The sequence below is a fragment of the Scyliorhinus canicula genome, chromosome 1 (genome assembly GCF_902713615.1).
Source record: "Scyliorhinus canicula chromosome 1, sScyCan1.1, whole genome shotgun sequence".
Lineage (NCBI taxonomy): Eukaryota > Metazoa > Chordata > Chondrichthyes > Carcharhiniformes > Scyliorhinidae > Scyliorhinus > Scyliorhinus canicula.
This window is the reverse complement of record NC_052146.1, coordinates 287,407,721-287,429,636: the sequence shown is the minus strand read 5'-3', so window position 1 is coordinate 287,429,636 and position 21,916 is coordinate 287,407,721. Positions and strand designations below refer to the sequence as shown.

Sequence of the window (21,916 nt, the reverse complement as noted above, 5' to 3'; positions counted from 1 at the left end):
TACACTTCTATATTAAAACTCTGCGACATAAGTTTCAGAATCTTCAGAAAAGGCTCAGCCTAAACTTGTGAGTTCATAATTTCTAAAAGCAGGTAATTTTTTTTGTTGAAGGGGTTGAATTGTTAAGACGCAAGTAAACTATACAACTATAGGACAAAGGCTGACATTAATAATAAACCAAATTTGAATGAAGGCCAGTATGTGACCCCCCAATTCCAATATTCCGCTCAGTTTCATGGATAGTCACAAAATGTTCAATCAACTTCTTTCAACAATGGGCTGCTGTAGACTTGCAAGGATTAGAAAATGACAGCTCTTCCTAGCCTCTGTAAAACTAGCAAACGGCATCAAAGTTCTTTCAAGGTCAACATTATGAAAAAGCTGTGAAGTATTTCATGCAGGGTGTCAAAAAAAATGGGGGCAGCAATTTAAAAAATCAAGTTTTTGTTCCGTGTTGGAGTCCAAATCTTATAATAACATTAGTTACATGCTGTGAATTAATTGAATTAGTTCCAGATTTGGCCCATGAGATACACTAGTATCCAATGTATTGTGGAAAAAAACATCCACTCAAGTTGTTACTTTTTAATTCGAAAAAAATAGTGAAATATAAATCCTGAGATTTTAAAACAATACCTCTTGTACCAAATCTCACACAATTTATCTCTCAAATTTTCGTTCTGTGCACCTCTACAGGGACAAGGCACTTGGACGTATAACATTTGGCAACACTGAGCAAATTAAATTTGCACAAGTACAAGTTGTCAAAATTCTGCATTTCCTGAAATGTTAACACATGCTGCTGACAGGATGAACAACATCATTAGATTTTAATTACAGCAAAATATTGTGGATGCTGGGAATCTGAAATAAAAACAGAAAATGCTGGAAATATTCTGCAAGTCTGCCAGCATCTGTGGAGTGAGAAACAGAATTCATTTTGTTTTGAGTTCAATCGGACTCTTCGTCATTAGATTTAAGAATTTGTTTGCTTTTCTAAGACTATTCCACCCTAAATGGATAGCAAGTACCCTCTGCTTACTTGCAAAAAACTAGATGTTTGAGGATTCCACTTCTCCTCTGGTCTTCCATGCCAGGTGTTGAGAATGCTTAAACAGACCTGGAAAAAAGGAACGTCATACCAGAGTCAGAGACATGAATAATGTGTAAATATAAGTGTGCAAGGATTCTATGGGACTTTGCAGAATTTCACATCAACATATTCTGTAAGCAACTGGCCACTGATTCATCCAACAAACAGCACATTATTTTTGATGATTTTTGAATTCTACAGCTCGAGTGTCATCTTGCATCAGCAACACAGAATGAAATTGACCAATAAGTGCCAATGTGGAAGACCATGTGACTACCTTAGCTATGAATGTAGGTAATCTTAGGTTGAAATTGAAAATTGGTTCCTTGATGCCGCAAGTTTTAAGAGTTGTTACAACCGCGCAGTTTAAAATAATGAAGAATAATTCCCACTGGTAGGGCAAAGAATGTAGAACCATTGGGAAGTACAAAGGCAAGATATATGGAGAACGGACATGGAATTGAGATTAAAGAAGAGTTGAAAGGCTTGAGGGGCCAAATGGCATATTCCTATTTTTTGTTCATTGCACTTCAACCTGAAAAAAACATAGGGATTCATAGAATTATAGAATCCCAACAGTGCAGAAGGAGGTCATTCAGTCCATCGAGTCAGCACCGAGCCTCTGACAGAGCACCCTACCTAGACCTACACCCCACCCTATTGCTGCGATCCCACCTAACCTTTCGGATAATATGGGGCAATTTAGCAAGGCCAATAAACCTAATCTGCACATCTTTGGACTGTGGAATGCAACGGGGGCACCGGAGGAAATCCAGACACAGACACGGGATGAACGTGCAAAATCCACACAGCCACCGAAGGTTGGAATCAAACCTGGATACCTGGCACTGTGAAGCAGTAGTGCTAGCCATTGTGCCACCCTTCCTCTATTATTTAATCCAACAGATCCTTAAATTCCTTCAAGGTTTATGCCACCTGCACATTTTCCAGGTGTCCATTTTAAACATTGATTTCTTTGGTTGGAATTTAATGCCCCCTCCAAAACACGTTTAGAGGCGGAGAGGCATTTAATCGGATGAGAGTGTGTTGGGTAGGGACCCCACTGCTTTCTTACCTGTCAGGTATGCTTACAGGCATTAGCAATGCTGCCGCACAGCACTGAGGACCCATATCCGATCCCGGCTCTGGGTCACTGTCCGTGGCGTTTGCAAATTCGCCCAGTATCAGTGTGGGTCTCACCCCCACAACCCAAAGATGTGCAGGATAGGTAGATTGGCCATACTAAATTGCCTCTTAATTGGGGGGGGGGGGGGGGGGGGAATGAATTGGGTACTCTAAATTAAAAATAAATTAATAAGTATGCTTATAGGTTCCCTTGTTGTCAGGCACTACTTAATCAAGGGACTCTGCTTCAGAAAGGAGGCAGGGCCACTGAAAGCCACACCTTTGCACTTGCTGCCGACCCCTCTCCACCCTCACACGTTCCCATCCTGCCTCAGTGATCTGTGTCTTGGGTCCCTCACTGATGCTGGGTCGCTGGTGGGTGCACTGTAACAGACAGATGCTGGCCTCCGATTGACTGGCAACTCTTGGGGATGGAGTAGGTGGATTTCTTCATCCCAGGGAAGGCCCACCACTGTCCAGATAAGTGCCTGATTAACATTTAATATGGTGGACCAAAGGAAGTGACAGAGGGCGCTTGTTGGTTCTCCAGCCGGTGATGTGACCCCTTATGCTTTGATTCATTTCCGCGCTTTGTGTATGAAGAATATCCAGACATCAGTGATCTAATCCTTCTTCCCCTTGTGTTGCTGTCGCAACTAACTTGAATTAGTGAGAAAGATGCCAGTAAAAATTGACCCAAAACTGCAAAAACCTATTACCACAAAATGCAGTTTCTACATTTGGAATACAAATCATTAAAAAAATCATTTTATGCATTCCTTTCACATATTTCTAAAAGCCAGATACTAAAAATTGACTTCAATGATGCCATCCTTTTCTTCATTACAGATTTAGTCAATAAAATAATTTTGTTACTTGGTAACTCACATGCTTTCTTAATCCTAAAACCTGGCCTTTTAAGTAGATTTCACAGTATTACCTTACACAGAGTAAATTCATGTACGTACAAGCTTATCTTTGCTGTACAAAGTAAAAGATCCCTCTTCAGGATTTCCGAACAAATCCAGCTTTACTTGAAAACAAATAACCTACAATGTTTTTCCTTACCTTTCCATCATTGTAAAGGTTTGGGTTAAATCGTACACTGTGCCCTCCCGTGGTTTCCAGGTTTACAAGTGGAGGGGAATTTGGATAATCTTGGGGAAAATATACATCAAATTCAAAACAGCCATTTGCATAAGGTGTATCGGATGGTCCTGTGATTAGAACCTGAAGGGAGGAGGAAAGAATAATCAAAAACATACACTCATTCTGCTATAATCATTGGCAGTTTACCGTATAAAGTTTAAAAGAAAGCTGATGTATGCGTATGCAAGGAGATGACTACATAGACCCGATTCATTTTTTTTCTTTATAAATTTAGAGTACTCTATTCATTATTTTCCAATTAAGGGACAATTTAGCATGGCCAATTCACCTACCCTGCACATCTTTGGGTTGTGGGGGTGATACCCATGCAGGCAAAGAGAGAATGTGCAAACTCCAGACGGACAGTGATCCAGGGCCGGGGTCGACCCCAGGTCCTTGGTGCCATGAGGCAGTAGTGCTAATCACCATGCCTCCGTGCAGTCATAAACCTGATTTATAACAGCTCCATAAACTGATCATAATGTATCCAATTGCTAACAAAAACCCAATATGCAGGAATTTCTAAAATCAGATCTTTCATCATGTCCAGTTCCATACTTTTCACAAACACTGTGAAAAGCAGTTGGATTTCATATAGGAAAGAAGATCGAATAAGGATTTTTTGGGGATCTAAAATGGAGTAAATTAGATTTTGTGGATTTTCATATAAATGGTGTGGCTCAATGTGCCAGTACCAGATGGTTACAAAGCTTAGTCCACCACAGTTTGAAGTTAATGTTTTATTTACCTTTAAAAACATTTTGGCTTTTGCTCTGATTAGGAATTCAATAATAAATGGAAAGTGAAAACAAACCTTCAAACTTAATGCAAAATAATGTTTATTTTTATTTATTGCAAGTCATTTAATGTAACACTCCCTCAGCCTTAGTTTAAGTCACCACATGCAACAAATGCTCTGGCCAAGAGAGCAAGCAGGTGACTAGTTACCAAATGTCCATCTGCAGCTGGTAACAAAGGTGCGAGAGTGTGGCCTAGAGTCACTGATGCAGATGTGCTTTCTCAGTCATAAAAGCTCGGCATGTTGTTCAAAGTCTCTTTCGATAGTACAATCATCATTCATTATTTTCAAATACATGAATGGTTCATAATGAACAATTAACATTTTGAATAAACTTGCAGCAAAATTTACTCCTAGGGGATTTACCCATTTATTGGGTAAAGCTCATAGAAAGTCTATGGTGCAGAGAGACCAGCCAGCTCATCGTCTGCACGTCATAGCTATTTTTGCTTCATTATTTTGCATTTACCTTCATGATATCCAATCTCTCCTCATCACAGCGCACAAACACACTGGATGAAGAGGAAAGAGGCAGAGATGTTGAGAGTGTGACAGCTTCCTGGGCAAGGCGTCTAGCTCTGGCAGCACTGTTAGCATCACTAGCATTCTTCACCTGAGACATGTAATGGTAATTTACTTTAAAGACCAATTTTCCATCATCATCTTCTGTGACCATCTCAGCAGTATCTAAAAAGTAAAACACAATTAAGTACAGGAATAAATGTGAGATTACGTTTTGGATTCAGAACATACCTAACAGATGAAATGAGCAGAAATACATGGATATTCACTTGGAAATGCTGTAACCTACAAGGTTATAGACCAAGAGCTGGAAAGTGAGATGAGGCTTTTGTGCCTGGCACAGATTCGATGGGCCAAATGGCCTCCTTCTGTGCCATATATTTTCCATTTCTTCTATACATCTTTAATGTTTTACTAACATGACAAAGGCCAAAGTCTTGAAATCTATGTAATAATCCTAATCTTTTTTTTCATTCAGCATACATATCCGGTTCGATCATTAGGATCATCAGATTCAGAATCACTTCAATTCACAAATTCAAATGGAAATCATTGACTTAACACTGGCATTTCTAGAAAACTAGTAGACCTTCACTCAAAATTGCTACCGTCCATAAACACAAATGGGGTTCAGTGCTAGAATACAATGGTTAAGTTTCTAGATTTATGACTTACTATTTACACATGCATAATCCTAACAATGCACTTTGGATGCATTCTATAATCAACTGATTGAGAAATAGGAAATGGAGAAACTTCCACATTTGGATACGAATACCAGCAAGAAACACGGGTTTCTCTAGCTCTCGCACAATATTGCCATAAGCAGGAGAACAGCTTTGAAATACCAATTCCATTCACTTTGCATAGCAACCCGAGTCATGGTATCTCCAGGTAGCTCAGTTTCATACCAACTCGTTAGCTTTGTGCTGTAGAGGGCAGCACAGTGGCACAGTGGTTAGCCTTGCCACCTACAGCGTTGAGGACATGGGTTTGAATCCCGGCCCTGGGTCACTGTCCGTGTGGAGTTTGCACATTCTCCCCGTGTCTGTGTGGGTTTCGCCCCCACAACCCAAAAGATGTGCAGGTTAGATGGATTGGCCATGCTAAATTCTACCTTAATTGGAAAAAAAAAATTGGGTACTCTAAATTTAAAAAAAAAGCTTTGCGCTATAGGTCCAACACAATTGGGTTGAAAATGTTTCAAATAATTTGGATTAGAACATTACAGCCAATGGGTGTAAAAATAAAGGATCATCACTGGGTACATATTTCGAGTTCAGGGGTTTAAAAATAAAACATTGTACATTCCAGCTTTTCCCATTATGTTCACTTTAAGCATTATTTCTCAACGCCAAGGTGTAGGAAGGATATTTCCCGTGATTGGGTGGCAGCGTCTAGAACCAGGGTACACAATATCAGAGTAAGAGATAGACAGTTGAGGACTGAGATGAGGAATTTCTTTACTCGTGTGATGAACCTTTGGCATTCTCTACCTCAGAGGGGTCACAGAGTATATACAGGACACAGATTGAGATTTCTCTAGATTTAAAAAAAAACTTAGAGTACCCAATTATTTTTTTTTCCCAATTAACAAGCAATTTAGTGTGGCCAATTCACCTAACCTGCACATCTTTGGGTTCTGGGGGTGAAACATCCAAACTCGACAGGGACAGTGACTTAGGGGCGGGATTCAAACCCGGGTCCTCAGCGCCGTAGAGATTTCTAGATATTAAAGGCATCTAGGAATATGGGAAAATAGCATTGAAAAAGATGATCAGCCATGATCTAGCTGAATGGTAGAACAGGCTTGATGGGTAGAAAGGCCAATTCCCACTCCTATTTCCTGTTTTACTACAACTTGAATCACAGATCAGATGAACTTCCATGAAGTTATGATTGCATAAATCTCATTTATGAGAAGTTGAGAAAATCCAAATGCTTATTAGACGCATCCTTCATATGCTCACACAAAATTAATTAATTAATCTGTATTAGTGTCACAACTAGGCTTACACTGCACTGCAATGGAGTTACTGTGAAAATCCCCTAGTCGCCAGACTATATGCCTGTTCGGGTACTCAGAGGGAGAATTCAAAATACCTGTTCATTAAAACATTACATTATATGGGTGCTTGTACTACATAAAACAATTTGCCTGAATAGAGTGGTTTTTAGTGAATGGTTTTTCCCAAGGTGCCAATTTTCTCATTACACCTTTAGCAAATTTTCACAACAGATTTAAGTCATTGGGAAAGATAGGCTGTGTTGTTAATCTTAAATGAATACAAAAAATATAATTTCTATCTATCTGAATCATAATGATATGAAACTGAACTACATCCGACCAGTTGCTGGGTTGAGAAAGAAACTTAATATTTTGCCCAATGAGATTACAGCTGGAGAAAGGCAAGCCAAATTCCACCTCACTGCACAGGTAAAATATCAACAATTTTTATTTATATTGCACCCTTAACACACTTCACAGGAGTGTAATTGGACAAGAATTGATTCCGAGCCAAACAAGGAGCTACTAGGTAGGTTTCAAGGAACTTCTTCACGTTGGAAAGAGAAGTGGAGAGGTTTAAGTAGGGAATTCCAGATGTTAGGCCTCAAGGCACTGCTGTCAACATGAGGCAAAGGGAGTGGAGTATGCACAAGTGACCAGAGACGGAAGAACAGATTTCTTGCACAGTTGTAGGATGGAGGCGTTTAGAGGCAGGGGAGGACATAGAACATAAGAGTGCAGTAGGAGGCCATTCGGCCCATTGAGTCTGCACCAACCCACTTCAGCCCTCACTTCCACCCTATTGCCGTAACCCAATAACCCCTCCCAACCTTTTTGGGCACTAAGGGCAATTTAGCATGGCCAGTCCACCTAACCTGCATTCTTTGGACTGCGCGAGGAAAACCATGCAGGCACGGGGAGAGCGTGCAAACTCCGCACAGACAGTGACCCAGCGGGGAATCGAACCTGGGACCCTGGCATTATGAAGCCACAGTGCTAGCCACTGTACTACTGTCCTGCTCAAAGCTGTGGAGGAATTTAAAACATGAGGGTGAGAATTATTACTGGGTTTTTTTCTAAAATTGAGACTTTGGTAGTCTGGAGCCAACATAGGTCAGCGAGATTGGGGGCGACGGTTCAATGGGACTTTGTATCAGATTAAGACATGATTGGCAGGGTTTTAAAGTTTAAGGAAGGTGGGGTTTAAGATAAGAGAGCATTGGAATAGTTGCTGGTAGAGGCAACAAAGACCATTCAACGCTAGCTAAGCAGAGCTAGAGATGCATCAAATGATGATATGCAAATTCAACATGTATGTGGCACAGAATAATAGGATATAGAGGATCAAATGCATATATACCCACAACACTTCGACACAAGTTTCAAATCTCAGATATGAGTGTGTTGAATGATGATCAGGTGCAACAAAAGAATAACTACAATAAAGAATCAATCTATACAAGAACATTAGAAATAGGTGCAGGAGTAGACCATGTGACCTGTCGAGCCAAATATCTGTCCATCTCAGCCATAAATGGGTGGCGCAGTAGCAATGGGCAGCACGGTAGCACAGTGGGTAGCACTGTTGCTTCACAGCTCCAGGGTCCCAGGTTCGATTCCTGGCTTGGGTCACTGTCAGTGTGGAGTCTGCACGTTCTCCCTGTGTCTGCGTGGGTTTCCTCTGGGTGCTCCTGTTTCCTCCCACAAGTCCCAAAAGACGTGCTTGTTAGTTAAATTGGACATTCCGAATTCTCCCTCAGTGCACCCAAAAAGGCGCTGGAATGTGGCGACTAGGGGTTTTTCCACAGTAACTTCATTGCAATGTAAGCCTACTTTTGACAATAAAGATTATTAAATTAAATATACTCAATGGCGGTGCACCCACAACCCTCTGGGTTCGAGGATTCCAAAGATTTTCAATCCTTTGAATGAAGAAATTTCTCATCTCAGTCCCAAATGATCGACCCTTATCCCAAGACTGTGCCCCAGAGTTCTTGATTCCCCAGCCAGGGAAATTAACATCTCAATATCTACCCTATTAAGCCCCCGAATTGAAGCTGCTCTCATGTACTCCCCTAACAACCTGTTAAAACAGCATTATTGGCAAGAACTAGGACCAATACAACGTAATTATGAAATATATCAAATAAGTCATCCACAAGTTTGAGTAGAAAAGAAATACGGTCCATCTCATTTTGGCAATCTCCTCGGGGGGCACAATTTTTGTAACATTAATCAATCTTCAGAAATTAGCATGTTGTCACAAATCTGTTTATAGTATCAGATCTGCACTGACAAAGATTAGGCTGCACATTTTAAAGCCCTCTTCAGCGAGCTCAGGATCACGTATACACCAGGCTGATCTGCTGCAGAAAAAAACTTCCTTTGACTACAGATCTAACGTGGTTAGGTACACGGTGGGAAACACTGGTGGATGAACATTTAATGCACCATAATAAATGGAAGCGAATTCTGCGTACTCAGCCAAGATGTTCTAAATACTGCCAGCCTTTTACTGCCTGTGCCATGTTCTTCAGGGTACAATAAGGATTTGGACAGTAATAATTATTTCGATGTCTTGATGGTAGGGGAAGGAAAACTGTGTCAGCTGCTTTAAAGAGCAGTCGATTAATCACTGCTTTGTAACCACTCTCAATATTTTAATTTTATTTTCTCACTGTTCAGATGTTTGACATTTATTTCATTATCTGGCACTTACTCTGAAGAATCATTTTCTCAAAACACAGCAAGGTTTTCTACCTATTTTGAAACAATCACATGATTTTTAAACGCACAAAGTAAAAAATAATTCCCAGTGTAAACATGGTCTACAGATGACTAGCTTTTATTCATCAGAAAGATGAAGGGCACGATTCTCCCAGCCCCGCACTGGGTCGGTGAATTGCTGCAGCCGCACCACGCCACCCCGACGCCGGCGAGCGATTCTCCGAGGTGCGGAGAATCGGCATCATTGGCGCCTGCGCATTTGGTGCGGCACCAAACGTGGGCTGCTATCTGCGGCCGGGCCGCCAATTCTCCAGCCCGGATGGGCCGAGCAGCTGTGCGGAAACTGCAGAGTCCCGCTGGCGCCGTTCACCCCTGCTCGCAGCTGGCGGGAACTCTGCGCATAGCGTCGAGAGGGCGGCCTGTGGGACAGGGAAAAGCGTTCCTTCACCGGGTGGGGGCCTCCGATAGGGTCTGGCCCGCGATCGGGACCCACCGATCGGCGGGCCAGCCTCTGCCCCTCGGGCCTACTTTGTTGCGCGGCCAGCCCCTGAACCCCCACGCCATGTTGCCTCGGGCCGGCACACTGAAGAAGTCCCCTGCGCATGCGCGGGTTGGCACGGCACCCATTTGGCGCTGGGAAGGGAGACTGGAGCAGCGCAAACCGCTCCAGCGCGTGCTGGCCCCCTATGGGGCCCCGCGCCCGTTTCGCGCCGTCGTGAAATGCGACAGCGTTCACGACAGCGCGAACACTTAGTCTCCATTTTGGAGAATCACGCCCGAAATGCCCCTAACGTGCTCCAAAAAAAACACAAACTATGCTCAAACACAGAATAAGTTGTAAAGATGCTTACCATTTATAGTGATTATTCGTTTTTTTTCTAATTTTTCTTTGTTGTACTGTGTGGTGTGTTCCAGATTGCTATGCAATTACACAACTTAGAAGGGACATTGCCAAATACGTATACGGTCGATGGGTAGCTTAAAGGTCAGGCAGTGAAATTTTTTACCGACTTAACAGCCTTTCAGAATGTTGAATTTGTAACCAAATATAAATTCAAGCAATAAATCTAAAATGCAATGCCCCAAATGAGTATGATGTAGAGAATTCCATTCACTATTAAAAAGATGAAGCAGAATTTCTGGGCTTTGTTTAAATCTCCCTGTTCCTCTCCCCCTGAAGGCAACAACCATCTAAAGCTAAAATTTAAAAATTCTGTAGTTTTCAATAGCCCTTCAGGTTCTCATTCAAAAAGCCATTCAGGTGGATTGATGCTGTGACAGTGCAGTTCGAATATTGCCCGCACACCTCCTGGATGGTAGTCAACAGATGGAACCTGGGGAGTATGTTTTGCCACCGACCCTACAGTGCTGACACAACATCAATATCAATGGGGCTGGTTCAGCACTGTGGGCTAAACAGCCGACTTGTAATGCAGAACAATGCCAGCAGCGCGGGTTCAATTCCCGTACCGGCCTCTCCGAACAGGCGCCGGAATGTGGCGACTAGGGGCTTTTCACAGTAACTTCATTCAAGCCTACTTGTGGCAATAAGCGATTATTATTATCTAGTTATGTTTGATCACTGAGCGACTGAGGAGGCAGGAATTTTATATGTGCTCAGTAAGCCGTTGGGGGAATAGCACAAATACAGCTTCAATTAAATAAAGCATACTACATAGGAAATTCTATGCATCCTATTTTACATGTCGTGTGTCAAATGAAACTTACCAAATTGCAGTTTTTTCATGGCAGCTACATATTTTTCTTCTAGAGAGCGCGTGACTGCTAACGGCCTCGGTCTTGTCATAGCTTTCTTTGTTGATTCTGCAATTTTCTTTTCTGAAACAAAAGGATCAGATAATAAACATTGGAGCAAATCTAATTTAGGACTGAGATCTTTGAATAGGCCCCCCTCAGTGACTTAAATAAGGGGAAGCTGGATAAGCACATGAGGGATGATGGAACAGAAGGATACAGAGGGGGTTGGAATAACAGGGGTGAAGAGAGACTCATGTGGAGCACAAATGGCGACACAGTTCAGTTAGGCTGAAGGCCTGTTTCTGCACTGCAAATATAAATAGCCTGCACAATTCTGAAACAATGGGCCAAAACGTGCCCTAATTGCCATAAAAATGCAAGTTCTTTATTTTCTTTAGTTTGGTCATGTGTTTGGAGTTCATGGATGTCAGCTGGTACGGAGGCTTGACAGTTTTGCCACAGCATCCTTGGAATTTCTGCTCCTGATCACCACCGCCATTTCTGTAACTGCATGCAGACAGGATCTGGCTCAGCTGTGAGGTATTTTACACAGAATATAAAATACAGGTTGTTGTTGCAGAACTTGTACATTAACTAGATGATAGTGATCCACAGCCCACTGATGTAATTCAGTTTAGAGGGTGGAGGGCAGTCAAAACCCACATAGAAAGCATGGGAGAGATAAACCAACTGTTAACACTAATATTACTCATTTAAAATGAATTGCTGTGCAGAACGGAATTGAGGACAATGAAACTTATAAAATGGTGCAGTCTGTTAAATGCAATTGAAGTACAGACTTATATAACAGGTTTCTTTGCAAGTCTGCAGAGTTCAATTGCCAGCAGAAATTGGATTGTCATTGGATTTGAGAGGCCTCCGGTTTATGGCTCGAGGGGAGGGACAGAAAGAGAGAACACAAGTTTCTGCTAAAGATAGTGGCCAAAGTGAGCAGTTTTGTGGTTAAGCAGCAAATCAAAATGAGGGTACACGATGCACATTTCCCAGTTGTGCAAAATGACATTTCTACAGCGAGCAGCAGGTTGAAATATGACAGAAATAATATTCCCACAAAAAAAATAATAATGCAAGGTTTTCTTTTTAATACTAAAGCTTAGGTGTTCAAATCAATCTAACTATTGTCAAACAAGTTGCATTGCAAATGTACACCATTAAAGTCGAGAGCCATACCTTGCGCTGCCTGTCGCAGGCTGGTTGTGGCCAATTGGACAATCTCTGCAGTTTGCTGGATGTCAGGTACAAGCAGCGTTAGTCCCTCAGATTCTGCTTCTGCTGCATCGCTCTTGGACCCAGCTTTGCTTTTATCTTTCTTAGATCTGTCAGAACCAAAGTGTAATGTTTAGTGGGTCTTATAGAAATTGTCCATCCAATTTTCTCAATACACATGCATTGGTGAGATCATAAGCAATAGTACGGCTGTCAAATAGCATCTCCACAGCCCAAAAGCTAATCCACTACATGAGATATTTCCATTGTAAAAGTTGACCCATTTCAATGCAGCAATCATCATTCTCAGTATCCAATATTCTACATACACCACTATTCATCAGGTCTTTGTCAACAGAGTCCTGCATAAGTAGTGAATTAATGAAACGTCAAAGATTTTCAACATTCAGACAGGCATTTTCTTGTTTCAAGCTTGTTGTGTTTTGAAAACTGTGGCATTACATGTATAGGTAAGCAGACTCCCAAATGATCAGACTATTATTCCCATCATTTCTGGAAGAGAGATTTTAGTTGGCAGAAAACAATAATGCTTTTATTAAAACTAAAGACAACTCGCCTGATAATCCCAATGTATCTGCTGGGAATATAAATGGGCTGCAGTCCCATTAAACATTAACAGTAACTGCTCTTCAAAGAAATTCACTGTGTGCAGTGTTTGGAGGCACTTCAATTTCACAAAACACTACACAGAATTTAAACTGTAGAACACCTTCACTGGCACAAACAGTTTAGCTTCTATTCTCTTTCCTCCAATATCATTTTTTCACAGCTGATACTAGTGCTGGCAATTTCATCCTCTACTTTTGTTGGAATTTGTATCCTTATAGAAGCTTGGTTTCAAGGGTCCAAGATTTTGGGGTTAATTATGACACATATTAATTCAGCTATAAGCCAGTGTCTAGTGAATGATTCTGATAAGAGTGCTGCGCAAACGTACTTCGAAGAATGATTACAACACAGGAGGCCTTGGAGTCCATTGGTTTATGCCAGTTCGCTGTCTGGCAATAGTCCTCGTAGACCTCACCCAGAGCTCTATTCCTTGTATACCTGCAATTTTCTTCTCTTCAAAGTGCATAACCAATTCCCTCTTTCAAAAGCCACCATGGAATCTTCCTCCACCACTCACTCAGGCAGTGCATTCCAGATTCTAATAATAATAATAATCTTTATTGTCACAAGTAGGCTTACATTAACACTGCAATGAAGTCTGTGAAAAGGCCCTAGTCGCCACATTCAAGTGCCTGTTCGGGTACACAGAGGACGGAATTCAGAATGTCCACATTACCCAACAGCACGTCTTTTGGGACATGTGGGAGGAAACCGGAGCACCCGGAGGAAACCCACGCAGACAAGGGGAGAACGTGCAGACTCCGCACAGACAGTGACCCAAGCCAGGAATCGAACCTGGGATCCTGGCGCTGTGAAGCAATAGTGCTCACCATTGTGCGGCCGTGCCGCCCTGCATTAAAAACACCTTTTCTCATCTAGCCTTTTTTTCTTTTATCAACCACTTTAAAAACTGTGTCCTCTGGTTCTTGACCCGTCCTGCAATGGGAATTATTTCTTCTGAGACAACTCAGGGTTTTGAACACCTAGATCAAATCTGCTTTCAATCTTCTCTTCTCCAAAGAGAACAACCCCGACTTTCCAATCTATCTGAAGTCGCTTATCCCTGGAACTATTCTCATAACTTTCTGCACCCTCTCCAATACCATCACTTCCTTCATAGGGAATGGAGCCCAAAATCAAACACAAAAATCCATTTGAGGCTAAGCCAGTGTTTTAGAGGTTCCACATAACACTCTTGTACTATAGGCCTTCCCTTATAAAGCCTAGCATCTAGTGTGCCTTTTTAAACAATTTCTGCTTGTGCAAATATATCCCAATGCCTCTCTGTTCCAGCACCTTTTAGAATTGTATTCTTTAGGTTGCCTCTCCGCATTCTCCCTACCAAATGCATCATTTCACACTTCTCTGCACTAACTTTCATAAGATACGTGTCTGCCTATTCACTAGCCCCCTGAAGTCTATCATTATCTCCCCCCCCAGTTCAGAATACTTCTAAGTTTTGTGACCTGTACAGTTAAGTGCAAATCATTAATATTCAATGAAGAAAAGTAGTGTTCTGGTACTGAGCCTATCTGTGCATTGTGCACAAATCTGCAAAACAGCCGTTCACCACCATTCTCTGTTTCCCGGTACTCGGTCTGCTTTATTTTCATGCTGGCATTCTCTCTTTGGTTCCATGGATTTCAACTATGCTGGCAAATGTATTGTGGCATTTTATCAAATGCCTTTAGGAAGTTCATATACACTGCATTGCCCTCACCAACCCTCTCTGAATTGGCGGCACGATGGCACCGTGGTTAGCACTGCTGTCTCACAGCGCCCAGGACCCAGGTTCGATCCCGGCCCCGGGTCACTGTCCGTGTGGAGTTTGCACATTCCTGAAAGACGTGATGTCAGGTGAATTGGACATTCTGAATTCTCACCATGTGTACCCGAATAGGTGCTGGAATGTGGCGATTAGGGGCTTTTCACAGCAACTTCATTGCAGTGTTAATGTAAGCCTACTTATGACAAAGATTATTAAATTGCCCCTTAATTGGAAAACAAAATAATTGGGTACTCCAAATTTTTTTTAAAAATCCTTCAAGTATGGTGCCCAGAACGGGACACAGAACACCAGATGAGGCCTAACTAGTGTCTTGTATAAGTTTAACATGGCTTCCTTACTCTTGTTCTCAATGTGCCAATTAATAAAACCTAGAAAATGATAGGCTTTATTAACTGCTCTCTCAACATTCCCTGCTACCTTCAATGACTTAGAACATAGAACGATACAGCGCAGTACAGGCCCTTCAGCCCACGATGTTGCACCGACATGGGAAGTCAAAAACTAAAGGCCATCTAACCTACACTATGCCATTATCATCCATATGCTTATCCAATAAACTTTTAAATGCCCTCAATGTTGGCGAGTTCACTACTGTTGCAGGTAGGGCATTCCATGGCCTCACCACTCTTTGCGTAAAAAACCTACCTCTGACGTCTGTCCTATATCTATTACCCCTCAATTTAAGGCTATGTCCCCTCGTGCTAGCCACCTCCATCCGCGGGAGAAGGCTCTCACTGTCCACCCTATCTAACCCTCTGATCATTTTGTATGCCTCTATTAAGTCACCTCTTAACCTTCTTCTCTCTAATGAAAACAACCTCAAGTCCATCAGCCTTTCCTCATAAGATTTTCCCTCCATACCAGGCAACATCCTGGTAAATCTCCTCTGCACCCGTTCCAAAGCTTCCACGTCCTTCCTATAATGAGGCGACCAGAACTGTACGCAATACTCCAAATGCGGCAGTACCAGAGTTTTGTACAGCTGTAACATGACCTCATGGCTCCGGAACTCAATCCCTCTACCAATAAAGGCCAACACACCATAGGCGTTCTTCACAACCCTATCAACCTGGGTGGCAACTTTCAGGGATCTATGTACATGGACACCGAGATCCCTCTGCTCATCCACACTGCTAAGAATTTTACCATTAGCCAAATATTCCGCATTCCTGTCATTCTTTCCAAAGTGAATCACCTCACACTTCTCTACATTAAACTCCATTTGCCACCTCTCAGCCCAGCTCTGCAGCTTATCTATGTCCCTCTGTAACCTGCAACATCCTTCCACACTGTCTACAACTCCACCGACTTTAGTGTCGTCTGCAAATTTACTCACCCAACCTTCTGTGCCCTCCTCTAGGTCATTTATAAAAATGACAAACAGCAACGGCCCCAGAACAGATCCTTGTGGTACGCCACTCGTAACTGAACTCCATTCTGAACATTTGCCATCAACCACCACCCTCTGTCTTCTTTCAACTAGCCAATTTCTGATCCACATCTCTAAATCACCCTCAATCCCCAGCCTCTTTATTTTCTGCAATAGACGACCATGGGGAACCTTATCAAACGCTTTACTGAAATCCATATACACCACATCAACTGCTCTACCCTCGTCTACCTGTTCAGTCACCTTCTCAAAGAACTCGATAAGGTTTGTGAGGCATGACCTACCCTTCACAAAACCATGCTGACTATCTCTAATCATATTATTCCTATCTAGATGATTATAAATCGTATCTCTTATAATCCTCTCCAAGACTTTACCCACAACAGACGTGAGGCTCACCGGCCTATAGTTACCGGGGTTATCTCTACTCCCCTTCTTGAACAAAGGGACCACATTTGCTATCCTCCAGTCCTCAGTCCTCTGGCACTATTCCTGTAGCCAATGATGACATAAAAATCAAAGCCAAAGGCTCAGCAATCTCTTCCCTGGCTTCCCAGAGAATCCTAGGATAAATCCCATCAGGCCCCGGGGACTTATCTATTTTCACCTTGTCCAGAATTGCCAACACTTCTTCCCTACGCACCTCAATGCCATCTATTCTAATAGCCTGGGTCTCAGCATTCTCCTCCACAACATTATCTTTTTCCTGAGTGAATACTGACGAAAAGTATTCATTTAGTATCTCGCTTATCTCCTCAGCCTCCACACACAACTTCCCACCACTGTCCTTGACTGGCCCTACTCTTACCCTAGTCATTCTTTTATTCCTGACATACCTATAGAAAGCTTTTGGGTTTTCCTTGATCCTACCTGCCAAAGACTTCTCATGTCCCCTCCTTGCTCGTCTTAGCTCTCTCTTTAGATCCTTCCTCGCTTCCTTGTAACTATCAAGCGCCCCAACTGAAACTTCACGCCTCATCTTCACATAGGCCTCCTTCTTCCTCTTAACAAGAGATTCCACTTCTTTGGTAAACCACGGTTCCCTCGCTCGACCCCTTCCTCCCTGCCTGACTGGTACGTACTTATCAAGAACATGCAATAGCTGTTCCTTGAACAAGCTCCACATATCCAGTGTGCCCAACCCTTGCAGCCTACTTCTCCAACCTACACATCCTAAGTCATGTCTAATGGCATCATAATTGCCCTTCCCCCAGCTATAACTCTTGCCCTGCGGGGTATACTTATCCCTTTCCATCACTAACGTAAAGGTCACCGAATTGTGGTCACTGTTTCCAAAGTGCTCACCTACCTCCAGATCTAACACCTGGCCTGGTTCATTACCCAAAACCAAATCCAATGTGGCCTCGCCTCTTGTTGGCCTGTCAACATATTGTGTCAGGAAACCCTCCTGCACACATTGTACAAAGAACGACCCATCTAATGTACTCGAACTATATCTTTTCCAGTCAATATTTGGAAAGTTAAAGTCTCCCATAACAACTACCCTGTTACTTTCGCTCTTTTCCAGAATCATCTTCGCCATCCTTTCCTCTACATCCCTAGAACTATTAGGTGGCCTATAGAAAACTCCCAACAGGGTGACCTCTCCTTTCCTGTTTCTAACCTCAGCCCATACTACCTCGGAAGAAGAGTCCCCATCTAGCATCCTTTCCGCCACCGTAATACTGTCCTTGACTAGCAGCGCCACACTTCCCCCTCTTTTGCCCCCTTCTCTGAGCTTACTAAAACACCTAAACCCCGGAACCTGCAAAAACCATTCCTGTCCCTGCTCTATCCATGTCTCTGAAATGGCCACAACATCGAAGTCCCAGGTACCAACCCATGCTGCCAGTTCCCCTACCTTATTTTGTATACTCCTGGCATTGAAGTAGACACACTTCAAACCACCTACCTGAACACTGGCACCCTCCTGCGAAGTCAAATCTGTGCTCCTGACCTCTATACTCTCAGTCTCCCGTACCCCAAAACTACAATCCAGGTTCCCATGCCCCTGCTGAATTAGTTTAAACCCCCCAAAGGGGGGGGGGGGACTTGTATACATACATTGAGGCCCCTTTGTTCCTGCACCTCCTTAAGAGTTTTTCCTTTTATTTTGTACTGTTTCTCCGCATTTTCCTGCCAAAATGTATCACCTCGCACTTCTTTGCATTGACCTTCATCTGCCATTTGTCTGCCCAATCCACCAACATGTCTATGCTCTTTTGAAGTTCACGAATATCTCAACAGTTGACAAAACTTTGTATCATCCGCAAATGTTGAAATCATGCCCTGCACACCAGTGTTAGGGCCTTTAATATTTATCAGGAAGATATATATCGGGGTCAGGCAGCACATGGCGCAGTGGTTAGCACTGGGACTACAGCGCTGAGGACCGGGGTTAGAATCCCGGCCCTAGGCCACTGCCGTGTGGAGTTTGCACGGAGTCTCCCAGTGTCTGCGTGGGTTCCACCCCCACAACCCAAAGCTGTCGAGGGAGGTGGACTGGCCATGCTAAATTGCCCCTTAATTTGAAAAAAAATAATAATTGGGTACTCTAAAGATGAGAATGTTTTCTCTTTCAGATGGTCCAACTCAACCATGAGATACGCGGGCATGTGGTCGAAAGCTAATCAAAAAGGGGCAGCACAGTGCTTAGCACTGCTGCCTCACAGCACCAGGAATCAGAGTTCAATTCCGACCTTGGGTGACTGGGGAGTTTGTACGTTCTCAGTGTCTGCGCGCGTTTCATAGTCCGAAGATGCGCAGGTTAGATTATTGTATGTAGGCAGGAATGTGGAGTTGAGGTTACCATGATCTTACTGAATGGCAGAGCAGACTTGAGGGGCTGAATGGCCTACTCCATTTCTAATACCCAAGCAATTTGCTTCACAGGAGCATTTATCAAACACAATTTGAAACTTATCCATGAGATACTAGGGCATGTGATCAAAAGATAATCAAAGAGGAAGGTTTTAAGGAGCATTAAAAGAGGACAAAGGAGTAGGGGCTCAAGGCGAGAATTGTAGCGCTTTGGACCTAGGTAATTGCATGGTCACCAATGGTGGATTCTGATCTAAAACATTCACATATTATGGAGGGGATAAATTGAAAACAGTAATATTTAACAAAGCTTGTGATATTTATGAGAAATATTCAGATAATGTCTACATTCACTTTTTCCATGACAGGCAGAATTGGCTGCCATTGACAGTGAAATGAACCAGTTTACATGCAGACAACTGGATCTGCTCATTTACGTTTTAGTCCTGTTTGCGTCATGTGGGTCTGGAGGTTTGGTACTTATATCCTAAATTAGAAGCACCCAGGGTTTGAAATGTCTGCAAACTAATGGAAACACTGATGTAAAACGCATAGTCCTAAAAGTTCTAAGATACCGATTAAAACACAACACAAACAGTCACCATTTCTGCCCTGAACCATTATTTGAAGCTTTCTTCCTCTTACACTGGAGGATGTATGATGAGAGAACACAATTGGTAATGGGAATATCCCAAGAAAACAATTAATCCAATTATTTCGACTGTCTTCAGTATTTTTGGTCTTTTACCACACTCAAATCAAAGAAAAAAACATTTGGAGGAAATAAATATTGCAAGGTTATCTACAAGTGCTCAGAGGCTGGAAGAGTTACAGCCTGAAGACAACTCTTCACATTACTTTCTCCAACAATAAAAAAAACTTAAAGCTTATTTGCCCTTCTGAGAAGTTTAAAAAGAATGGTCAAGCATTGGGACTGCGGCACTGAGGACCCGTGTTCAAATCCTGGCCCCGAGTCACTGCCATGTGGAGTTTGCACATTCTCCCAGTGTCTGCGTGGGTTTCACCCCCACAACCCAAAACGATGTGCAGGGTAGGTGAATTGGCCACATTAAATTGCCCCTTAATTTAAAAACATGAACTGGGTACACTAAATTTAGAAAAAAAAGGCATGGTCAGCCCTTCACAAAATAGTTTCAAAGACTAGTCCCAAAAGTTAAGAGGGCGCAATTGAAACCAGGTGTGCTGGCAAGACAATGTTGTCTTGAACATTATTTGTTGTGCCTAGTAGTATGGTATTGCGAACTGCAGCAAATTACCGTTCAAGTAACATGCTGGGGAAGGCAGTAAAATCTTGGTTAGATTGAATGTGCAACACTTGGGGAGGTGGGGCAGTGCGGTAGCACAGTTGCTTCAAAGCTCTAGGGTCCCAGGTTCGATTCCCATCTTGGGTCACTGTCTGTGCTAGTCTGCACATTCTTCCCAGTCTTTGTGTATATGCACTGTTGCTGTGATATCATAAACTGGGCAACGGACAAGTTCATTCATGTAGGGGGCCTCACGGTAGCATGGTGGTTAGCATCAATGCTTCACAGCTCCAGGGTCCCAGGTTCGATTCCCGGCTGGGTCACTGTCTGTGTGGAGTCTGCACGTCCTCCCCGTGTGTGCGTGGGTTTCCTCCGGGTGCTCCGGTTTCCTCCCACAGTCCAAAGATGTGCGGGTTAGGTGGATTGGCCATGCTAAATTGCCCGTAGTGTAAGGTTAATGGGGGGATTGTTGGGTTACGGGTATACGGGTTACGTGGGTTTAAGTAGGGTGATCATTGCTCGGCACAACATCGAGGGCCGAAGGGCCTGTTCTGTGCTGTACTGTTCTATGTTCTATGTTCTATGATCAGTTGAGGCTGGTAGAATTGCTGTGTTTCACATGCTGGACAACACCCGAATGGGTAAATCGGACTTCTGATGACTCTGGGGAAAGACAGCCCAGCCCATTGGAGATGGAAACTGCAGTCATTGCGTGCTTTGGCAGAGGAAAAATAGCGATGTTAAGTGAGAGACGATTCCAAATTGCTATTGCTTGATTCTGCACAGAGATTTTCTCCCTTGTCTACTCTCTCCCCACCACCCACTGACAAGTACAGTTTGAACCCATTTCTGTTTTGAGTAATGTAATCTCTCCAGCTGTTCATTGATTCCAAACTAAGAGATCTCTTATGCATTTAGATGATCTTTTGAGTGTAAATAAGATGCAGTGAGATTGGTAATGCACCCATCACAAAACAGAGCCACCCACGGTGTCGAAATTACAATGGCATGCCCCACAAATTCTCAAACACCTGGAGGACTATAACTATAGCTTCGGTTGAAAACAAAACTGAGAACTATTTGAGAGAAACAGTCATAGTTACTGTTCTAAGGTTGTTTGGTGGGCCCTGCAGATGTGTACGAGTGGACAGAAGGGATGAATCACTTGCCATGGGGAATAATAGAAAATTGAATTACAAATTGGTTAGAAGGTAGAAAGCAGAGGGTAGGAGTTAACAGTAGTTCTGCTATCAGTTTTGTGAGGAAAGAGCAATATAAGAAGAAGTTTTCTTTTTAAAGAAAGATAGAGATAACATCAGCTATTGTTTTTTAAAAAATAAAATGTAGAAATATGAGACTAGCAAAATCTCTTGAATGGGACACGCGTCATTTTAAAATTGTGTCCTCTAATTATGGACTCCCACAGGAGGGGAAACATCCTCAACATCCACCCTGTCAAGCCCTTTCTGGATCTTAAATGCTTCAATAAGAGTGCCATTCTTCTAAACTTCAATGAGTGTAGGCCCAACCTGCACAACCTTTCCTCCTAAGACAATCTCATCATTCCAGGAATCAGCCGAGTGAACCTACTCTGATGCAAGTTAAATCACCTCA

The 21,916-nt window shown here is 42.8% G+C and overlaps 1 protein-coding gene across 1 annotated transcript in view; it reads right to left on the bottom strand.

The window, feature by feature from the left end:
• birc6 (baculoviral IAP repeat containing 6) overlaps nucleotides 1-21,916 on the bottom strand; it is a 312,870-nt gene that overhangs the window by 19,454 nt on the left and 271,500 nt on the right. Inside the window, 5 exon segments of the mRNA XM_038814802.1 lie at nucleotides 1,043-1,120; nucleotides 3,287-3,448; nucleotides 4,636-4,853; nucleotides 11,152-11,262; nucleotides 12,373-12,518. Coding sequence (XP_038670730.1) covers nucleotides 1,043-1,120; nucleotides 3,287-3,448; nucleotides 4,636-4,853; nucleotides 11,152-11,262; nucleotides 12,373-12,518 — 715 coding nt within the window.